The sequence below is a fragment of the Pygocentrus nattereri genome, chromosome 24, assembly GCF_015220715.1.
Source record: "Pygocentrus nattereri isolate fPygNat1 chromosome 24, fPygNat1.pri, whole genome shotgun sequence".
NCBI lineage: Eukaryota > Metazoa > Chordata > Actinopteri > Characiformes > Serrasalmidae > Pygocentrus > Pygocentrus nattereri.
The window spans coordinates 1021526-1042244 of record NC_051234.1 but is presented as its reverse complement, the minus strand read 5'-3'; the positions used below and the strand labels follow the sequence as shown (position 1 = coordinate 1042244).

Below are 20719 nucleotides of genomic sequence, written 5' to 3'. Positions count from 1 at the left end.
TTTTGTGTAGATTTCTATTTTAATGTTTCCTGCTTTTTTACTGATGCTGAGAAATGAGTAACCTGTACTTCTTGGCCATTTTGACTGCTAATAAAATAAGCACACGTTCATCAAATTTGTGGGGTGTGCATTGCAGGAAGGTGTTATTGTTAGTGGCCTGGTGAATAAATAAGCCTGAAGGCCTTTATCCTCTGTGAGAAGTGTTCTGCTTGAAAACCACAAACAGCACCTTTTTATATATAGAAACGAGCTTCGGCCTTCCTGTAAGCTCAACAACACACTGTTGAAATGTTCTGTTAGAAACGTAGAACACAAATCATGAGAACAAGAGCAAAACCTCTGGACAGAGGCGACACAGCTGGAACGCTAGCCTGCATGTTATTTTTAGACTGTACTGTGCAAGAAGCAGTTTTGTCTATTACAATATTTTATTCACAGTGTTTCTGTGTGTTTGTGTGTGTGTGTTTGTCTGTGTGTGTGTGTGTGTGTCTTTGAACTGTGTGTGTGTGTGTCTGTGTCTGTGTGTGTGTTTGTGTGTGTCTGTGTGTGTGTTTGTGTGTGTGTGTGTGTGTCTGTGTGTGTGTTTGTGTGTGTGTTTGTGTTTGTCTGTGTGTGTGTCTGTGTCTGTGTGTGTGTGTTTGTGTGTGTGTTTGTGTTTGTCTGTGTGTTTGTGTTTGTGTTTGTCTGTGTCTGTTTGTGTGTGTCTGTGTGTGTGTTTGTCTGTGTGTGTGTGTGTCTGTGTCTGTCTGTGTCTGTGTGTGTTTGTGTGTGTCTGTCTGTGTCTGTGTGTGTTTGTGTGTGTCTGTGTGTTTGTCTGTGTGTGTGTGTGTGTCTGTGTGTGTGTTTATGTGTGTCTGTGTGTTTGTGTTTGTCTGTGTGTCTGTGTGTGTTTGTCTGTGTGTGTGTGTGTCTGTGTCTGTGTCTGTGTTTGTGTGTGTGTGTCTGTGTCTGTGTGTGTGTTTGTGTGTCTGTGTGTTTGTGTTTGTCTGTGTGTGTGTGTGTTTGTCTGTGTGTGTGTGTCTGTGTGTGTGTTTGTGTGTGTCTGTGTGTGTGTGTGTGTCTTTGTCTGTGTGTGTGTGTGTCTGTGTGTTTGTGTGTGTCTGTGTGTTTGTGTTTGTCTGTGTGTGTGTGTGTCTTTGTCTGTGTGTGTCTGTGTGTTTGTGTGTGTCTGTGTGTTTGTGTTTGTCTGTGTGTGTGTCTTTGTGTATGTGTGTGTGTCTGTGTGTCTGTGTGTGTGTGTTTGTCTGTGTGTTTGTGTTTGTCTGTGTCTGTGTTTGTGTGTGTCTGTGTGTTTGTGTTTGTCTGTGTGTGTGTGTGTGTGTCTGTGTGTGTGTTTATGTGTGTTTGTGTGTGTGTGTGTGTGTGTGTCTGTGTGTGTGTTTATGTGTGTGTGTGTGTGTCTGTGTGTGTGTCTGTGTGTGTCTGTGTGTGTGTGTGTGTGTGTCTGTGTGTGTGTGTGTGTCTGTGTCTGTGTGTGTGTGTTTATGTGTGTCTGTGTGTGTGTTTGTGTGTGTCTGTGTGTTTGTGTTTGTGTGTGTGTGTGTGTCTGTGTGTGTGTTTATGTGTGTCTGTGTGTGTGTGTGTCTGTGTGTGTGTTTATGTGTGTGTGTGTGTGTGTGTGTGTGTCTGTGTGTGTGTGTGTGTGTGTGTGTGTTTATGTGTGTCTGTGTGTGTGTTTGTGTGTGTCTGTGTGTTTGTGTTTGTCTGTGTGTGTGTGTGTGTGTGTGTGTGTGTGTCTGTGTGTGTGTTTATGTGTATCTGTGTGTGTGTGTGTCTGTGTGTGTGTTTATGTGTGTGTGTGTGTCTGTGTGTGTGTGTGTGTGTGTGTGTAATTAAACTGAACATTCCATTTTGTCACTACAGTGACAGTCTAAATATTACTAACACTTGAACAAATACTTCAGTGCTGACAATGTTTGCTAATTTTGTGCAGAACTCAAAAACGCCAGCCAGTACACGACTATTAAACACCACACTTGAACAGTTGTGTGTAAGGGTCCAGCCAGCCCCACCTGCTGCCAGCAGAGGGCGACAGCAGCAAGGTGCCCAGCCTGCACCGCCTGTTGCCAGCAGAGGGCGACGGCATTGAGGAGCCACGGACTAATCAGGCTAACCTGACACACCTGTGGCCTCCTCTACTTAAGGCTGCGGCAAAGGGCAGTGCTGGTCACACCTTTGTAGAGGGGTGACCGGTACGGTGCTTAGGTCAAAGAAAACTGCCCAAAAACTGAAAAGAGAGCGGAGGAGAGGGTCACTGCCTCCAAATTACTCACAAAAAGGAAAAACAGAGAAAGAATCCAAGCCGTGTGACAGGAAGGGAAGCATAAAGTCTGCCTCGCCGTCGTGATCACGGCGCAGTGTCCTCTGTTCTCGTTATCGTTTATTTCTCTGTTCTACCTCAGCCTTCGTTTGAGCACGCGGCTTTCCTTTGTTCTACGTTCCCGCCTTTTTTTCTTTCTCTTCCTTGAAGGGTTTCACCCGGGAGGTTACCTGTGCGGCACAGTGGTAATGTCACGGACCGCCGATCGGTACAGCGCCGGTTAGAACCCGGCTCTGGGTTGCCTGATTTGCAACATCAGAAACACACGATCCGCCGCCCCAATAAACCTCCTTCCTTCCCTTTTTCCCCACTGGCTATCAGTTCTGCACTTGGCTCCGCCTCCCCTTTATTTTTCAATAAAATGCACAAACTTCACCAAACTGCAGAAAAGGTTCTGTAGTGATGGATCTTCTTCCACAGTTCTTGTGATTTTCAGACTTTGGGGCACATTTAGTTAGTTAGGCTGTGACTGCTGACCGTGTGGCCATGAGGGACAGGGATGCAGTCTGACCTTATTGCTCTGAAACACAGGGGCATGGCACAAATAAAGCCCTGAGGACTAAAACGTTTCTGTAGGGACATGAAAGTTATAACACATTATAAATCTTAGAAATGAAAAGCTCTTTCAAACTGTTTTTTTGCTGTGGGACTTGCACTGAATATAAAAAGGCAAACTGCAAATGATTCAGTCAGTGAGGATGAATTCCAACCAATTCCGACTGCAGAGGCAATTTGAATGCAAACCTGCAGAAGAAGCCTGTAAACTGCTCAAACAATAACGATCAGCCAGCCTGTGAGGGAATACTCCACCAAAACGATGTGAAATGATGCCTTTAACATTTGACCATTTGTTCCCCGGCAGACTATCCGGATTTTAATCCTACTATCCCGAGACTTTTTGAGGCCCCTGTGTTTGTAACAGCAATTTCCTCAGAACTTGGCTTTCATTTCTTCACGGTCCTGAAATTCTGAGATGACTGGCACATTTACAGCACATGGTAAATCCGCTGTGACAGTGATTCTAACTGGGATTGTGAAATGGACACAAAGCAGAAGTGAAATGCCCACAGCGGCTGTTTTTAACTCAAGGAAAGAGGAAGCCCCGCCCACTCTATTCTTGGTATAATAAAAGTTAAATGACTTCACTGTATCAAAGTTTCTATTTGCCAGTGAGACAAAGGCATCTGCAGCAGTGAAAGGTAAGAGATACATAAATTCAAATGAATAATAATGAATAATAATAATAATAAAAATAATAACAATAACAACTTAATAATAAAGTTATTATTATTATTATTATTATTATTAGTATTGGACTGGTAGTAAGTGCATGTAATGGCATTATAATCAGGATACAAAATGCCAACTGTGTTCCCTACTGAAAAAAGACTATTAGGATTAAAGCCAGATGTTTTCTCTTTCTCTTATGAAAAGCCTTAATGGTTCCCAGACGGCCGGCGTGCAGATGTGGGCCACTTCTAGCAAAGACATGGCACTGCTGGCCCATGGTCGGCACTGGCCGACTACATGTGAGCCAAAAGTGGCCCACATGTCTCAAAACAGATCTGGGCCACTGGCAGTGCTGATATGAGCTACATGAAGATCATTTATATTTAAAATGGGGGTTAAAGGACGTTTGGGGGAGCTTCCAGTCAGATCTTGGCCATTTTTGGATTTTGTGACACTGTATTTATTTCAACAAAGAGAAAGACCAGGTTAAAGTGCTAATTTTAGATCATTCAACACAGCCCGATTCATTTCCATATAAGCTAGTTTGCCGTTTAATTCAGACTTAGTTTACAGTGATTCATGGCTGCTTACAGATTTGTGTTTATTTAACAAAAAAACTGATCTGAAGTTCACTGAACGTAACCTTTTCTGTCGGGTACGTCCCTTTATTTTAAATTAAACACACCGTTTTCATAGTGTAGTGCACATTTTGGACATGTAGGCTTATAAACAGAAGAACCTGAGTGGTGCGGCTCATTTATCAGGAAATCATGAGATCAAAACCCATCAACACCTCAACCGCCTGCAGCTGGTAGTTCAAGAGTGTTAAACAGCACCTCTCCCTGAGCCTCGTGGCGCTGTGCAGCCCACCCAGCGGGGCAGGTTTTTGTACTAAAGGTTCAGAGTGGTGGGCCAGTTCTGGTAGTGGTGGAGGTTTAAAGGTGGCTGAGATGTGGCCCTGTATTGGCAGTGAACAGGCTGGGTTCTGGCAGCCGCATCAGGCCCACTTCTGTGCCATTATTGCATGTGGTATGTGGACCACATCTAAATGTCAGACATCAAATCTGCTATCTGGGTTACAATTAGAGAGCACTAGTTTCCTGTAGGACACCTTTCCTAGAACACTTGGACCATTAGAATCTTTTCCACTGTGATATTAACCCATCGGGAAAACACAAAATACCATTAGTAAGTATTGGACACCACCAGGGTTGTTTTACAGGTACAGGAAAATGCAGTAATCGCATTATAGAAATGCACTAAACTACTCAGTATGGCATCATTGTTGTGGCTGTGTTCGTCCCCATGAGCTACATCTGCTAAATAAAGCTCTTGTTCGGTGGTTTTCCCTTTCGTGAGAGTCTTGGCTCGTCATACCACGCGAGGGAACCGTGCTGAGGGGAAGCAGCATGCAGTGCAGGTGTTAAACTAAAACACAAAAAGACTTTACTATATAACTGATAGATCCAAGTTTAACTCGGCGCTTTTTAATGAGATAAATATCACTTCTCTGTAACTTTCTCTCCTATTCAATGCAAGTGATGTATGTAGGTATTATATGTTGTAAATTAAAAAAAAAAACTGTCCATAGGGCACAGAAAATTTACCAAACTGAGAAAGGTAGTTAGCACAACATGCTATAATAATAATAATAATAATACGTTTAATTTATATTGTGCCTTTCACAAACCCAAGGAAATGTGACGTCATCATGGGGGGGTGGGGGGTGGTGGGAAACAGGCTAAAGCCTTCATGCAGCAAGAACAGTCATTTTTCAGGCAAGCCCAGTTCGGACGTTATTTGAAGAACTGCACCTTTTAGCTCGCATCTTTCCTGTTCCTACCATAGTTTCAGCTTCACTCAGCTGTACTGAGAGGCGCAAACTCTTTAATGGGACATGAGACAGTAAGTAAGTTCATGTTTCTCAATTAGATAAAATCATCAACCCAACCAGATAATGGCAAAAATCTCAAAATACAGTGGTCACATGAAAAACAAGGTGAATAGTGAACAGAGACTGACTGAAGATCAGAATTTCTTAACTCAGTTCCTCCAGGTGAAAAGTTGGTATTTGTTCCTTTTTCATAACCGAATGTTTTAAAACAGAGCAGTAGAGTAAAAGCCTGGAGGCGAGGCGAGGCGAGGCGGGGTGTGTGGAGTCAGTCCAGCTTAGAACAGATCATCTCAGTGGATTATGGGTCAGTTATGTTCCCTGACTGAAGGTACTGAGATGGAGCCTTGAGGGTCCCACCCCAGTGACAAGAGGGGAACTGATCCAGAGACAGTCTAGTACCTTTTATTTCTGAGAGCGAGTCTACAGTGTGACCTCAGTCAGTGCGGGCATGTGCATGGTATGGAAATTACTATGCAAATTTATGTGGACGGTGGAGATTTATGTAGTTGCCAAATTACATCGATGTAATTCGAAAACAACAATCAACATTTTTACCGGGGGGCTGAATGACCCTCGCACAGTTCCTGCTGAGGGGGCACAACATTCCAATATGTTATATTCCAGACTGCGCATTTACCAAATGCCTGATTAACTCCACCAAAATATTTTGACATTTTTAAAATGACAAGACATAACATTTAAACCACCTTAGTGTCCATTTTATTTCGCTCCACTTTCCGTGTGTATAATCGTCCATGTGTTTTACTGCATGCTCTGTTAGCCCCCTTTCACCGTGTTCCTCGGTGGTCAGGACCCTATGAAGATATAATGAACAGCAGATGATAATTTAAAAAATACAACGCTGTTTCCAAAAAGTTGGGATACTGTGCAAAATGTAAATAAAAACAGAATGCAATGATGTGAAAATGAAAACCCTATATTTAATTGAAAAAAGACAACATATAAAATTGTGATATCAAATGGTATCGAATGTGAACTTGGTTGATGGTGAATGGTTGATGGTTCTGGACTGCAGGCAGGCCAGTTGAATACATGCATTTTGATTAGTCAGACACTTTCCCCTTCACTTCAGTTCATCCTAAATGAGCTTGGGCCCAGAGAAGGTGGCAGCGTTTCTTGATTCTGGTTATATATGATTTCTTCTTTGCATGTTAGTTTTAACTTGGATGCAGTGAGTAACGGTGTTCACACCAGTTCATTTGGTGATTTGCTGTTTTTTGGCTTTGTTCCTTGCTCACAGAGACGTCTCCAGATGCTGTGAATATTTACGGCACACAATGATATGTACCATAGATGATGAAATCCCGAAGTTCTTTCCTATTTCATGTTAAATGATCTACACATTTTTATTCACATTTTGCACGTCGTCTCAATTTTCTTGGAAATGAGGTTGTATTTGTTCAGTGTTTTCATTCAATCTCTATCTAACCTACAATGCTAGACTGTGCATCATCTAATGCAAGCATGCATCAGTTGTCCTCAAGCTAAGTGACAATTGTCTGTATGTGGCTTATATCGAAAGAGAAGGGGCCACAAGACCGAGCTCTGTGGTACACCACAGAGTGTACTATCTTCTAGTTAAATGTGTCAGACCAATTCAGAACAGGTCCAGAAAGACCGATCCGGTCTAATTTTTTTTTTTAGGTTGATATTTAACAGCTGATTTGATGAGATTAATGATAAACAAAGCACTTTAAGCAGCCATAATATTTGCACAGGCCACGTTTTGTTTTATTTTACTATATGTTAAAGTGAGGAAATGAACAGGTTTATTGAACATTAAACTGTGCAGACATATGTTCTCTGTAGAGGAACTGAATTTTTATTTATTTATTTTTTTTACTTAAGTCAACAAAATTGCCAAGTCACCCAAAAGGTGAAAGTGTAAAGCATGATTCACTCTTCTCTTTATTTCTTCCCTTTTCTAGGCCTCACCCAGCAATGGAGAGATACAAACTCTTCTTAACTGGTAAAAAATTGCTTTCAATTATGACTTGCCTACATTATGAAAGTGAGCCATAGCACAGTGTATAGAATGCAAAACAGACATTTCAGTAACTTTTCAATCATAAAATATCTTTCATTTCTAAATCTCTTAAAAAGAGTGTTCTTAATAAATTCATTTGCAGTGTGTATTGTATGTGTGGGAAAGTGGTGTTGGTTGGCAGTTTTCTTTCTCTGCCATATACACCATATTGCCAAAAGTATTCGGTCATCTGGCATTATGGGAATTTCTGACCGTTCTTCCAGAAGCGCATTTGTGAGGTCAGACACTGATGTTGGATGAGAAGGCCTGGCTCTCCTTTCACTGGAACTAAGGGGCCGAGCCCAACTCCTGAAAAACACCCCAACACCATGATCCCCCCTCCACCAAACTTTACACTCAGCACAATGCAGTCAGACAAGTACCGTCTCCTAGCAACCACCAAACCCAGACTCGTCCATCTGATTTCCAGACGGAGAAGCGTGATTGGTCACTCCAGAGAACACGTCTCCACTGCTCTAGAGTCCAGTGGTGGCGCTTTACTCCACTGCATTCCACGCTTTGCACTGCGCTTGGTGATGTAAGGCTTGGATGCAGCTGCTCGGCCATGGAAACCCATTCCATGAAGCTCTCTACGCTGTTCTTGAGCTGATCTGAAGGCCACATGAAGTTTGGAGGTCTGTAGTGATTGATTCTGCAGAAAGTCAGTGACCTCTGCGCTCTATGCCCCTCAGCATCCGCTGACCGCTCTGTCATTTTACGTGGCTGACCACTTCGTGGCTGAGTTGCTGTCGTTCCCAATCGCTTCCACTTTGTTATAATCCCACTGACAGTGGACTGTGGAATATTTAGCAGTGAGGAAATTTCACGACTGGACTTGCTGCACAGGTGGCGTCCGATCACGGTACCACGCTGGAATTCACTCAAAAACGTATATTTTGTACATAAATAATTCGGATTCAATTTCAGGTCATTTTCATTTTTGAGAAGGACTCACTCACAACTTGATGCAAATGCAGGTTCCCCCCTGGAGTTCCTCACCTCTAACTGTGACCTATGGAGTTCTTACGGATGAATGTTGGTCAAGAGGGTGATTGTTATTATGTGAGAGCTCCCCCTACTGGATCAGAGAAGTAAACACCTCATGGAGCCAGTATAGGGCGTTTAGCAAAAGAAGACAAAATTAATCACATACTGACCTTTTAACCTTATTACTGTCTACTGTGATTTACGCTTTTTCATAAAATGACTGAGGTGTCCTTGAGCAAGACACCTAACCCCCAACTGCTCCCCGGGCGCTGCGGATTGGGCTGCCCACCGCTCCGGGCAAGTGTGCTCACTGCCCCCTAGTGTGTGTGTGGTCACTAGAGTGTATGTGGTGTTTCACTTCACAGATGGGTTAAATGCGGAGGTGAAATTTCCCCATTGTGGGACTAATAAGGGTCTCTTAATTTTAATTTTTTTAAATTTAAAATAAGTCAAATGACCTGGCAAGCAGTGTTTTTAAGATTAAGAGACCCTTATTAGTCCCACAACAGGGAAATTTCACCTCCGTGTTTAACCCATCCATGCAGTGAAACACCACATACACACTAGGGGGCAGTGAGCACACTTGCCCAGAGCAGTGGGCAGCCCAATCCACAGCACCCAGGGAGCAGTTGGGGGTTAGGTGTCTTGCTCAAGGGCACTTCAGTCACATACAGCCAGTTTAGGGGATCAAACCAGCAACCTTCTGGTCACAGGGCTGGCTCCCCAACCTCCAGCCCACGACTGCCCCAGTGTGTTGATCTGTACAGTCATTGAATTCAATGAATCATTCTACGACAATTACTTGTTAACATGTGTTTTATTTTCTGTCATGCACCTTTATTTTCATGTTAAAATCACAAAGGTTTCTCTTGGTGGGCCAAGCATCCCTCTGCGCCCCCCCCTATAAGGGTTGGCTACTGAACCGGTCACCGTTTCCACTGCTTACAAATTTCACAACTCATTTGTTTTCATTTATTTTCTTTGTCAGTCATGATATTAAATGATTCCTTTTTCATAAACTCAACTAGAAATCAAGATGTTTATTTTGCTTTAAGCTAAAATAATTAAGCCCCAAAGCAAGATGAAAATATTCGGAGGATCTAGTTACGCCAGATGAAATGTTATTTGTTATTATATGTTATGTCATATAAGTTCCTTGAATGTTCCAGGTTTGATGGAAATGCTGCATCTATTTTTTTGGATCAGTAGTGACCTCATGAAGTTGACCGAACTCTCCTCTTATCTCTCCATCTCCACAGTTTCAGTGCTGAGCTGTCTGGGTCATGGCTGGGAGGTTCAGGTGCCAAAGTCAGTTAAAGCTGTTGAGGGCAGCTGTGTGAAGATATCGTGCCACACCAGCTCACATAATGAAGTGAAATGGTACAAGTATAAAGGTATGGGGTATCCTGTGGTGTATTCTAGGAGCACTGCAGATATATTACAGGAGTTTAGAGGAAGAACATCAGTACCTGGAAGTCCTAGTCAGGGAGACTGCAGCTTACAGCTCAACAATGTCCGCCAGGAAGACAACGGGATAAGCCTGTATCCATGGATCTATCCGGAGACGTCCAACAACGAATACAAATACATCGAAATAAATGTTGGTGAGCACAAACAAAGCAAACATCCAAACAAACCTAAAACGACAATTAAAGCAACTTAAATGTACCTTGGTAATTCATGTGTCTGATCACATTAACCTCTTCAGCTCCTCGGGACCACCGGTGGGTCCAAACCACTCTTGGTCATGTTCTTCATAACGTTCATACTCCATAAGCTCCATTCAGAAGCTGGGCGTCGTGTGAGGCTGTAGCTCTTCTCTCCAGTCTAATAGACGGTGACGTCATTTTAAACCCTTATAATAAAAGAAGCTGAACTCAGTTTGTTTTTCTACTGAAAGTCGACCCGTTTTTCCCCAAATCTGGGCTCTAAACTATAAACAGACGGCGTCTCTTCAGTGATCTGCTCTGGAAACATCACTTTTAGAGAACAACACAAAGAGCGTCGGAGATTTTTGGCCTTCAGCAGTGAATTGTGAGCGTATAGTGATGTGTGGAGATCATAAAACACACGTTCTGTTCATTTCAGGGGAACCTTTTTAAAAAAGTAAATAAATGTGCATTTATTTCATCCAGTTACTGAATAATTTGCCTTAAGTTTGGTCACAAAAGTTCAGATGGACAAACCAAAATCCTGAAGCTTGGGAAGGTAGCACAACTGTGGAAAAAATCTTGTTTGGTTCTGGTGCCGAAGATGCAGCAACCAAGGGACCTCAGCAGCTACAGGGCAGTGGCTCTGTCATCACATCTGATGAAGACGCTAGTGAGGCTGGTCCTCGCATATCACCACCCTCTGGTAGGGGTGAGGTTGGCTCATCTATGGTCCCACTCCAGTTTGCCTCTCAAGCTGGAATTGGAGTGGATGACGTGGTCATCTGCCTGCTACACAGAGCTCATTCTCACCTGGAGAAGCCTGGGAGCTCTGTAAGAATCATTTTCTTCGATTTCTCCAGTGCTTTTAGCACCATACAGCCTGTGCTCCTGAGGGACAAGCTGGAGAACACGGGGGTGCATCACCACCTATCAAACTGGATGCTGGACTATCTCAGCAACCGACCACCGTAAGTGAGGGCATGCACATGGTGTTCAGCAGCACAGGGGCCCTGCAGGGAACAGTCCTGGCACTGTTCCTCTTCACCCTGTACACTGCAGACTTCATGTACAGCTCACCAAACTGCCATCTACAGAAGTTCTCTGATTACTCAGCCATCATCAGATTCAGTACAGATGAGGACGACACAGAATACAAAGAACTGACCCAGAACTTTGTGGACTGGTGTCTCAGGAATCTCCTGATCTCCTGATCAACATGGGAAAACCGAACACGACTTCTGCAAACGCAGTTACTTCCCTCCACCAGTGAACATCCAGGGAAGGGACTCTTATAAGTACCTGGGATTTCATCTTAACAATAGACTGGACTGGTCAGAAAACACTAGTGCACTTTATAGGAAAGGCCAGAGCTCCTCTACCTGCTCAGGAGACTGAGGTCGTTTGGAGTGCAGGGGGCGCTCCTGAGGACCTTCTTTGACACCGTTGTGGCATCAGGCATCTTCTTTGGAGTGGTCTGCTGGGGCAGCAGCATCTCAACTGTGGACAGGAAGAGACTTGACTGACTCATTAAGAGGGCCAGCTCTGTCCTGGGCAGCGCCCTAGACCCAGTGCAGGCGGTTGGAGCTCCCACCCCAATGACCAAAACTCTGACAGCACTGGGCAGCTCCTTCAGTGACCCAGCTGCTTCACCCCAAGTGTATGAAGGAGGCCATCGCAGGTCCTTCCTGCTGTTCTCAGACTGTCCATCCAGCACTGCTCCCAGGAGAACCTCCTCCACCCCCCGTTAGACCTCACACACCTACAGAACACACTGAATTTTTCACCTTTTCCTGTGTGCAGTATAATCAGCACTCCGTGTGCGGTACAGTGCTAAAGATCTGCACGGTGTCAACACTGAGCTTTCTGTTTATAATGGTTTATATTTTAACTCCTCACCATCGCATGTGTGATTTAAACCAGCACGTCATACTCCATGTGAATTTCCGGCAAAATATCTCACAATGTAAATGTCTTCTCTCTCTCTCTCTCTGTCTCTCTCTCTCTCTCTCTCTCTCTCTCTCTCTCTCTCTCTCTCTCTCTCTGTCTCTCTCTCTCTCTCTCTCTCTCTCTGTCTCTCTCTCTCTCTCTCTCTGTCTCTCTCTGTCTCTCTCTCTCTCTCTCTCTCTGTCTCTCTCTCTCTCTCTCTCTCTCTCTCTCTCTCTCTCTCTGTCTCTCTCTCTCTCTCTCTCTCTCTGTCTCTCTCTCTCTCTCTCTGTCTCTGTCTCTCTCTCTCTCTCTCTCTGTCTCTCTCTCTCTCTCTCTCTGTCTCTCTCTGTCTCTCTCTCTCTCTCTCTGTCTCTCTCTCTCTCTCTCTCTGTCTCTCTCTGTCTCTCTCTCTCTCTCTCTCTCTCTCTCTCTCTCTCTCTCTCTCTCTCTCTCTCTCTCTGTCTCTCTCTCTCTCTCTCTCTCTCTCTCTCTCTGTCTCTCTCTCTCTCTCTCTGTCTCTCTCTGTCTCTCTCTCTCTCTCTCTCTCTCTGTCTCTCTCTCTCTCTCTCTCTCTCTCTCTCTCTCTGTCTCTCTCTCTCTCTCTCTCTCTCTGTCTCTCTCTCTCTCTCTCTGTCTCTGTCTCTCTCTCTCTCTCTCTCTGTCTCTCTCTCTCTCTCTGTCTCTCTCTCTCTCTCTCTCTCTCTCTGTCTCTCTCTCTCTCTCTCTGTCTCTCTCTCTCTCTCTCTCTCTCTCTCTGTCTCTCTCTGTCTCTCTCTCTCTCTCTCTCTCTCTCTCTCTCTGTCTCTCTCTCTCTCTCTCTCTCTCTCTCTCTCTCTGTCTCTCTCTCTCTCTCTCTGTCTCTCTCTCTCTCTCTCTCTCTCTCTCTCTCTCTCTCTCTCTGTCTCTCTCTCTCTCTCTCTCTCTCTCTGTCTCTCTCTCTCTCTCTCTCTCTCTCTCTCTCTTTTTTTTTACTTATTTATAATTCTTTATTTTGTTATTCTTTGTGAAGGATAGTTTTATATTTTTAATCCTATTTTTTATATTTAGTTTTAATATATATTGTCTACATAGTAACAATCAACAAACTAAACCTTAATTACTTAAAGTTAATTACTTGCTTGTTAATTCTCTTCTTGTTACTTCACTTTTTCTCATCGCTGTCCCTTTGCTGGTGCAGCACTGAGAATTTCCCCATTGTGGGACTAATAAAGGACTATCTTATCTTATGTTGTGTAAAAGACAGCATTCCTGTTTTCCTGTGATCTGGGACTGAAGTGGAATGACTTGTGCCCCGCCTCTAAAACGTCTGAGTTTTGATTACATCACCGTGTACCAGCAGGCAGGGGGTAAATAATATTAACCCACAATGTTACATTTCACCCTCCACATCACCGAATATAAGGAGGAACCCCTCTGGCTGCTCTGAGACCCTCCTCAATGCTTCACTGTGATTTCCCATCCACATCAAATGACTTCATTTACATTTACGGCATTTGGCTGACGCTCTTCTCCAGAGCGACTTACGATTTGAACATTTTACACAGGGAGGCCAAGGCGGTGTTGGGAGTCTTGCCCAAGGACTCTTATTGGTATAGTGTAGGGTGCTTGCCCAGGTGGGGGATTGAACCCCAGTCTATGGCAAAGGTGTTAACCACTACACCAACTAACAACTTCAAGGAATATTCATACAAGTATTTATGATGTAATTATGATTTTGGACTATAAAAGTCTTCTGACCAGTTAATATCATCTGTGCTTTGATTCCAGTGAACCCTGAGATCCACATTTCCGTATCAAGCCCACAAATGGACGGAAATTTATCCACCGCCAACTGCACAGTCCAGCATTCCTGTCCTTCGTCCCCTCCTCCAGTGCAATGGGTGGGTTTGTCTTCCGTTTCTAACAGCCTGATCAGCACCACGTTTTCAGAAGGACTGTGGACTTCAGTGACACGAGCTCAGTTCAGAGCAAACCGTCTGTACCACAGCAGCGCGGTCAGCTGCAGAGCAACACTCAACAGCAAATATATATACAGTACAGCTGTTGGACTCAACGTCTTCTGTGAGTCTACAAACTCGTTTTCTTCACTTCACGTTGTTACAGAACTATGTATTGTTCTTTCAACCTCTCACTGACCTCCTTTCTTGTTTAACAATATAAGTGATACAATTATATATTAAAATACACAGGACAGCCAAAAAGAATTGCTGGAAGGTTGTTTTTTTGGTAATAATCAAAATATTCTCATCATATTAGAAAGTTAGTTTAAAGAAAGGAAATGGACCGCTAAGCATGTTTGAGTACGTTGCAGGTCCATCTCTACTCTTCAATTGGTTATTAGTGAAATAAAGCTTCATCTAGGGCTAGTTTCATACATCTAGATAAGCTTAAACCTGGATTTAGAATGAGACGTCATAAAAGCTCCTGTATGTGTCCCAATACTTTGGTCCATGTACTGTATTTTGAAGTTTTATAAACGATCTAATGGAACTGCTTCCTATCCCTTCACTGCTATTCACTGACTATTCAGATGGATTTTTCTTATTTCCCAAAATTTGTTCTGGAGATTCCAATCATCACCTGAATTTACTTCACTTCACCTAAACCACTAGATGAGCAGCGTAGCATCTCAGCCTTAAGAGAACAGAGGGGATAACTCTGGACTCTGCTAACTCTGGACTGGCTACAGTGAAATAGTTTGTAGGTCTTAAGAAACGCTGGAATAAAATCTACAACCTGTGTTCTCTGGATCTCCACAGACACCCCCACTGATGTGAAGGTAGGTGGAGCTGATGAAGGTGTGGTTGAGGGTGATATGATCTCACTCACATGCACCAGTAACAGCAACCCTGAACCAACTGACTACGAGTGGCTCGTTACCCAGAAGGGTTCCACCACGACCCGCAGGGCACCGAGAACGTTTCCCCTTGGATCTGTCAGACGAGACACGTCAGTCTCCTGCACTGCCCGTAACTCTGTTGGAAGAGGTCAATCAGAGTCAGTGCTGCTGAATGTCCACTGTGAGTATTTCCTTTTTTAGTTTTGATACCATTGTATAAGAAGTTCCTGACAAAAATCTCAGACTGAACCTGTGAGCACATGGTCACAGGTAGATTCTGGACCCCTGCCCTACTCAAGCGCCGCCTCGGTTGGTGTGTATAATTAATTTTCAGCTTTATCGCTTTTGGGTGCCCCTTTGGGGCACAAGCTACTTTGACTATGGCATAAAACTGCCAAAGCCTCTAAATGACCACATTTGACCAAGCTTGCTGGTTTGTGTGGGGTTCTGCGGTGAGATTGTCAGTCTAATGTCAGTTCAGCAGTGCTGGCTTGACTGTAGCATCAGTAACATCTGGCAATGTTCAGAGGAAACATTCCTGTACGGAAAAGCGTATCAGGTTTAGAGCATTTTAGTTTACCAAAGCAAGTGATATCAGCACTTTCCCAAACCACAATTCATTTCTGTCAAAGAGAAATCCGACTTAGACCTGGAGTTCCTAATATGGGCGAGGCGCCGTCTCGGAATGACGACGCGACTACTGAGGTGTATAAGACTGGGCTGCTGTGTTGGAGCGATTCATAAAAGCACTGCCCCCTCTGCTGGCAAAACCTGACCACTGCTTCAGACTAGAATACACTAGCGCTGTAAAACGGGGGTCTTTGTCTCCAGTCCTGGAGGTCAATTAGAAACCACCTACTATATTTGTCCATTAGCAGCAGAGCTGAATCAGATGTGCTTGAGCAACAATCAAAGTTAAAGACCCCTGCTTTAGAGGAGCGCAGATCGAGTTGGTGATGGTAAGAACGCCAGTGTGTTTTCATGCACCTTTAGCCCTGGTTAACGTGTTGAGCAGTACAGCATTCAGACTCAGCAGTCATGTCCCGTGTTTTCCTGTCTCTCAGTTGCCCCCACCATCCTGATGAATTCATCTTGCTTTGTGTCGGCTGGAGGTGTCCGGTGCGTGTGTCGAGCAGAGGCCGAGCCCAATGCCAGCATCTTCTGGATGGTTGATGGTAGCAGAGCTGTTCTCCCACACTTCAGTACAACGACTCGACACACAGGAAGAATAACAGTCTCAGAGCTGACAGGACCACCGGCCAGCAACGTGTCCTGTGAGGCGTCTAACATCGTGGGGACAAACGCTTTCCAGTGTCCACTGTCTGAAGGTGATGGCTTACTTCAAGAAATGTCCTTTTTCTTCAGGCACTCTGAAAAATAAAAGCCAAGAAATCAAACTGTGTTTTTCAGCTGTTGTACAAGAAGCATAACAGTAAGTGCTTCTTTTCTTCACAGCAGCGAGCAACGAGGAGGTCATGAGGCCTTCAGTGTTGTCCACTTGCCTCACGACTCAGAATGGCTGCCTCTGTTATTCGCTTTGCTGTTGTACTAATGTACGATTTTCATAGATAGTTTGCCATGCAGTGTCAGAAGCCATATAAGCAAGTCTAAGCCATAATTACATGAGGAAAGTGGAAAACAGTGTAAATTCACGGAACTATTGCTCTGTCTTTTTCCATAATTTCCAGGAAACTCCGGATCGATGGTAGCTGCTGTGGTCTGCACCATTTTAGGAATTGCTGTGGTGGTGGCTATCTGCTTGAAGAAGAGGTACAGTTTCCAGACATGTCACAGGCCCAGGCCCATTTCACCCCTTGCTAACTAAATTTGAGGCACCAGAATGTAAAATTTTAAGGTGGAATGGGACAATTCAAACAAGAAGCTTCATATCTTCAGCTTCATGTCACCAAAGATTTAGGGGTGGGTGATGAATAGTTTTTACATTCTCCTCTTTGAAGGCGTCAGATTCCTGAGAAGTGAGGAGCTGAACTTTCCCCTCCTCTGCAGTCACTGCAGACGGGCAGGGTCGCCTGAGGGCAGATGAGTCAGAACAACATCAGCAGGTTTCCCTGCGGTTCTCTGCTCTTCATCTGATGAAACACCATAGATCTCGCCTTTTAGCTTGATCTGAAAAGATCCTGATTATTTTAATACGGGTAATATTTTACCATTTTCTCAGGACATTCACCAGCTTTTTGTTTGACTTTTCCCGTTCCACCTTAAATGGCGCAGCAGCCACGTTCTGAACTGCTGCGCCATTTAAGGTGGAACGGGAAAATTCGAACAAGCAGCCAGAGAAACGGAAGCTGAATTCAGCTTCGTGGAGGGTTGAAGGGCCTGATATGAGGAGGTTTCTCATTTCCGCTGAACAGCTGAGTGACTACTTATTTCTGCTATTTAACAGAACCGACAGGTCAGTCTTTTGTCTTGTTTGCTAATGATTGTGATGGATAGTCACAGCTGCTGCACCATTTAAGGTGGAACGGGAACATTTCAAACAAGAAGCTGCGAAAAAAGAAGCTGATCTTGGCCTCGTATTTTTAGCACGGGGAGTTTTAGCCATATCAACATATACCACTCAGAGGTTTTATTTACAGGTACACCCGTAAATATGCGCTACAGTAGAACATTTTGTTAAGGTAGCACAGCTCGTCTGAGTGCCGGCTCAGCCAGCCTGAGCTTTGAGTAGCTTAGTGACATCAAATTAATGCGCAGTAGCTTTAGCTCGCATGTAGCAATATTAGTATTACAGCTGTTTATGGCCTGGTAATTCAGAGGATCCAGTGGTATCTGGAAGAAAAGTGGACACAAAACAAAATGTATCGGGTTTTGAACATCTACCACAGGGGGGCGATAGAGGTGGCTTTTCGAAAACCCTGTTAATTTTGGTCATAGAGAAATGGGGCTTAGACCCGGAGTTCCTAATATGGGCATAATGAGGACTACAGTGGTCTAGGAGTGTCAATCATTGGGGTTAAAAGTTCACACTGTCTGTTTTGTGTTTTGCCACAGACGTCAGCGTCCAGCGGACTCCACCTTCAGGTAAGAGAAAGTAGTAACTGATTTCCGTGTGCCTGTTCAGACAGATTAAGGAGTTATGAAGTGAGAAATGATTCAGTTTCATTGTATTGGAATTGGAAGTAAACATTGCTCCACGTCTGCATGAAGAAGGTTTTTTCCAGCTCTATTCTTTGTGGGTTTAGGTCACGTACAGAGTCCAATGGAAAGAATATCGTCCTGAATCTTAATGACAATATCTATGCGAACAATGCAGCTGGAGAAGACATCTATGTCAACACCGAGGACACACCGCAGACAAACGAGGTACAGCACACTGAATCATTTATTAATGAAATATTTTATTAACCCCTTCATGAGCTCAGTCAGCGGTGTCAGGGCAACTTCAGCACTGATGAAGGTCGTGCTCCTCGTACAGGGGCTTGGAAGGCACTCCAGAAAATGAGCCTAGCTCATAAGATCATAACAGTGGGACAAGCAAGCGTTTAAGTAGCTGTTAGCATTAGCTGAATAGCTCGGGCGGCTGGTTACAGATCTCACATTTGTTGACATGGCTTAGAAAAATTTTTAAAAATAAAAATGTAAAATCTTGCATAAAGTCAGTTTGGGGGGTCCTTTTCAATAAACTCTCTGGTGCAATATAGTTTGATGCAGACCTTCAGTGCATGAAGGTTTTCCTATAAACAGACATGCTTAGGTTACTGCGGCAGTTAAAACACAGCACTCGAGTGAAGGATGTTAATCAGATCCCATTTATAGACACTCTGTGTCGACCGTCTGTCGCCCATCAAAATCAGTTATGGGTTTATACAAGTAAACAAGTCCACAGCGGAACTAGATTGTGTTGATCCGCTGGTCTGCCAGAGTCTGCATGTTCTCCCCGTGTCTGCGTGGGGTTCCTCCGGGTTCTCCGGTCTCCTCCCACAGGCCAAAGACGTGCAGTCAGGCTGACTGGACGTGCTAAATTGCCCCTAGGTGTGCGTTAATGTGTCTGTCTGTCTGCCCTGTGATGGACTGGCGACCTGTCCAGGGTGTATCCTGCTTTTGGCTTGATGACCGCTGGGATAGGCTCCAGCACCCCCCACGACCCAGGAGGAGAAGCAGCTTAGAAGATGTGGTGTTGTGTGTGTGTGTGTGTGTGTGTGTGTGTGTGTGTGTGTGTGTGTGTGTGTGTGTGTGTGTGTTGGTCTGCCATGACAGATAATTGCAGTAAAGCATGGTGGTGGCAGAGAGTTTCCACTGAGGTGAAGCCATGTAGCTCTATCTACCTAAATCTGCCCTTGGAGAAAAATATCCTGATTGGACAGTTCTCTGTTGGCCATTCCAATTTTCATTTCAAACTAAAATACAACATTTAACAAACACGATGATTAAATAATATACAAATATTGAATGTTATGAAACTAACGCTGATTGAGTTAACATGTCACGGTATCAGTCATGATGCTTTGTGTTTGTTAGGATGACGGGGATGACATCTACCAGAACTACTGAGACCTTCCTGACATGGAGGTATCTCCAGTAGCCTTCAACCTGCGGTGTTCTGCCTTTACTGGAGAAGAATTTAAGTGTTAAAGCTGTTCATTTCACTCAGACTGCAAGTATAACACATATAAGAAGAACTATGGAAGACTTGGTTGCCACTTTTTTTTTTTTTTTAAAGGTAGGAAATTAGACATCTTCCTTGCTTTTTGTTTCAGGTTAATTTAATAGAAATTGTGCAATAAAATATGCAGTAAAATGGCATATTTAAGATTGTTCCCTGGAGAGGATGTATTACTGAACCACGAGCAAATATCTCCATACAACTATTAATTTAAGTACTACTCCCACAACTCTAGCAGACAAATTATGGACAGGATGGTACTCCCCCCCCCCCCAAGGCTTAGCATGATGCTAACCAGTGCAGGTATCTAAGCAGACATAACAAGCGCGGCGAGCCGTTCAATGACATCATCAGCTGATGCAGTTTGAAAAGATGTGGTGGAGTACACAACCACCCACATGTCCGGCTGACACTGAAGGACGACTGACTGTCGAGCCTGCTTCCCACTTCAGACCAGCTGCCCACGCCCCAGCTGCCACCACCTGCCTTGGACGAGCTGCCCACCCTACACTGATGTTCTCATAGACTCCCAGCTATTCCTAATACCAATATTACTGCTATTAATATTAGTAGTATAATCACTTGTAGGTAGTCTGACCAGAGGAGGATGGGTCCCCCCTGGTGAGCCTGGTTCCTCCCAAGGTTTCTTCCTCAGTTCTGAGGGAGTTTTTCCTTGCCACTGTTGCCCCGGGCTTGCCCACCGGGGGGGGGGGGGGTTTCTGTACATTCTTACAGTCCTGTTGAAACTTTGTCTTTTCCGAAATTCTGTAAAGCTGCTTTGTGACAACATCCATTGTAAAAAGCGCTACAAATAAATTTGATTTGATTTGGAGCTTCATGCGTCTCAGAAGAAGCACATGCTAGACTTCCCAGCTGGGCGGCACTGTGTGATGGAAGAGCCTCAGCTCTGTGGTGGAAATTGGCCATGCCAACCCCAGGGAGAAAAAAAAAACAGGAAAAGTACCAATAAGAGTCTGAAAGGCAAATCCAAGAGTTCAGAAGAAAATCCACATAAACCATCCAGCAACAGGCAACACTGTGCAGAGAGCATGTGCTTGTGTAGGTGCTTATGAAGAGCAGTAGATGAGCTGCAGGTGAAGATCAAGGTTTCTCTAGGAAACAGATCAATACTCAGGTGACCTCTGGTGTTGAAGGCAGGGATTACACCTGCCAGTCTGGAGGTAATACACTATTTTATTT

The 20719-nt window shown here is 44.1% G+C and overlaps 1 protein-coding gene across 2 annotated transcripts; it reads left to right on the top strand.

Annotated features, from left to right (window-relative positions):
• Window positions 1-5378: 5378 nt before the first annotated feature.
• Window positions 5379-19970, top strand: LOC108410982 (myelin-associated glycoprotein-like). 2 transcript variants are annotated; one of them, XM_037533911.1, is made up of 10 exons: window positions 5379-5455; window positions 7394-7434; window positions 9738-9872; window positions 13824-14117; window positions 14816-15076; window positions 15960-16223; window positions 16584-16665; window positions 17908-17937; window positions 18099-18219; window positions 19375-19970. In XM_037533911.1, exons 1-10 carry the CDS (start codon window positions 5448-5450, stop codon window positions 19405-19407), a joined length of 1269 nt encoding a protein of 422 aa, XP_037389808.1. In that variant the 5' UTR covers window positions 5379-5447; the 3' UTR covers window positions 19408-19970. The 2 variants fall into 2 exon arrangements, with proteins under 2 accessions (XP_037389808.1, XP_017537816.2); XM_017682327.2 differs by having other exon boundaries at window positions 5388-5455; window positions 9738-10082.
• The last annotated feature ends 749 nt before the right edge of the window (window positions 19971-20719 follow it).

Coding starts and splice junctions, on each gene's coding strand:
- LOC108410982 (XM_017682327.2), top strand. Junction 16,666..17,907: donor GCTATCTGCTTGAAGAAGAG/GTACAGTTTCCA, acceptor GTTTTGCCACAG/ACGTCAGCGTCCAGCGGACT. Junction 18,220..19,374: donor ACACACCGCAGACAAACGAG/GTACAGCACACT, acceptor TGTGTTTGTTAG/GATGACGGGGATGACATCTA.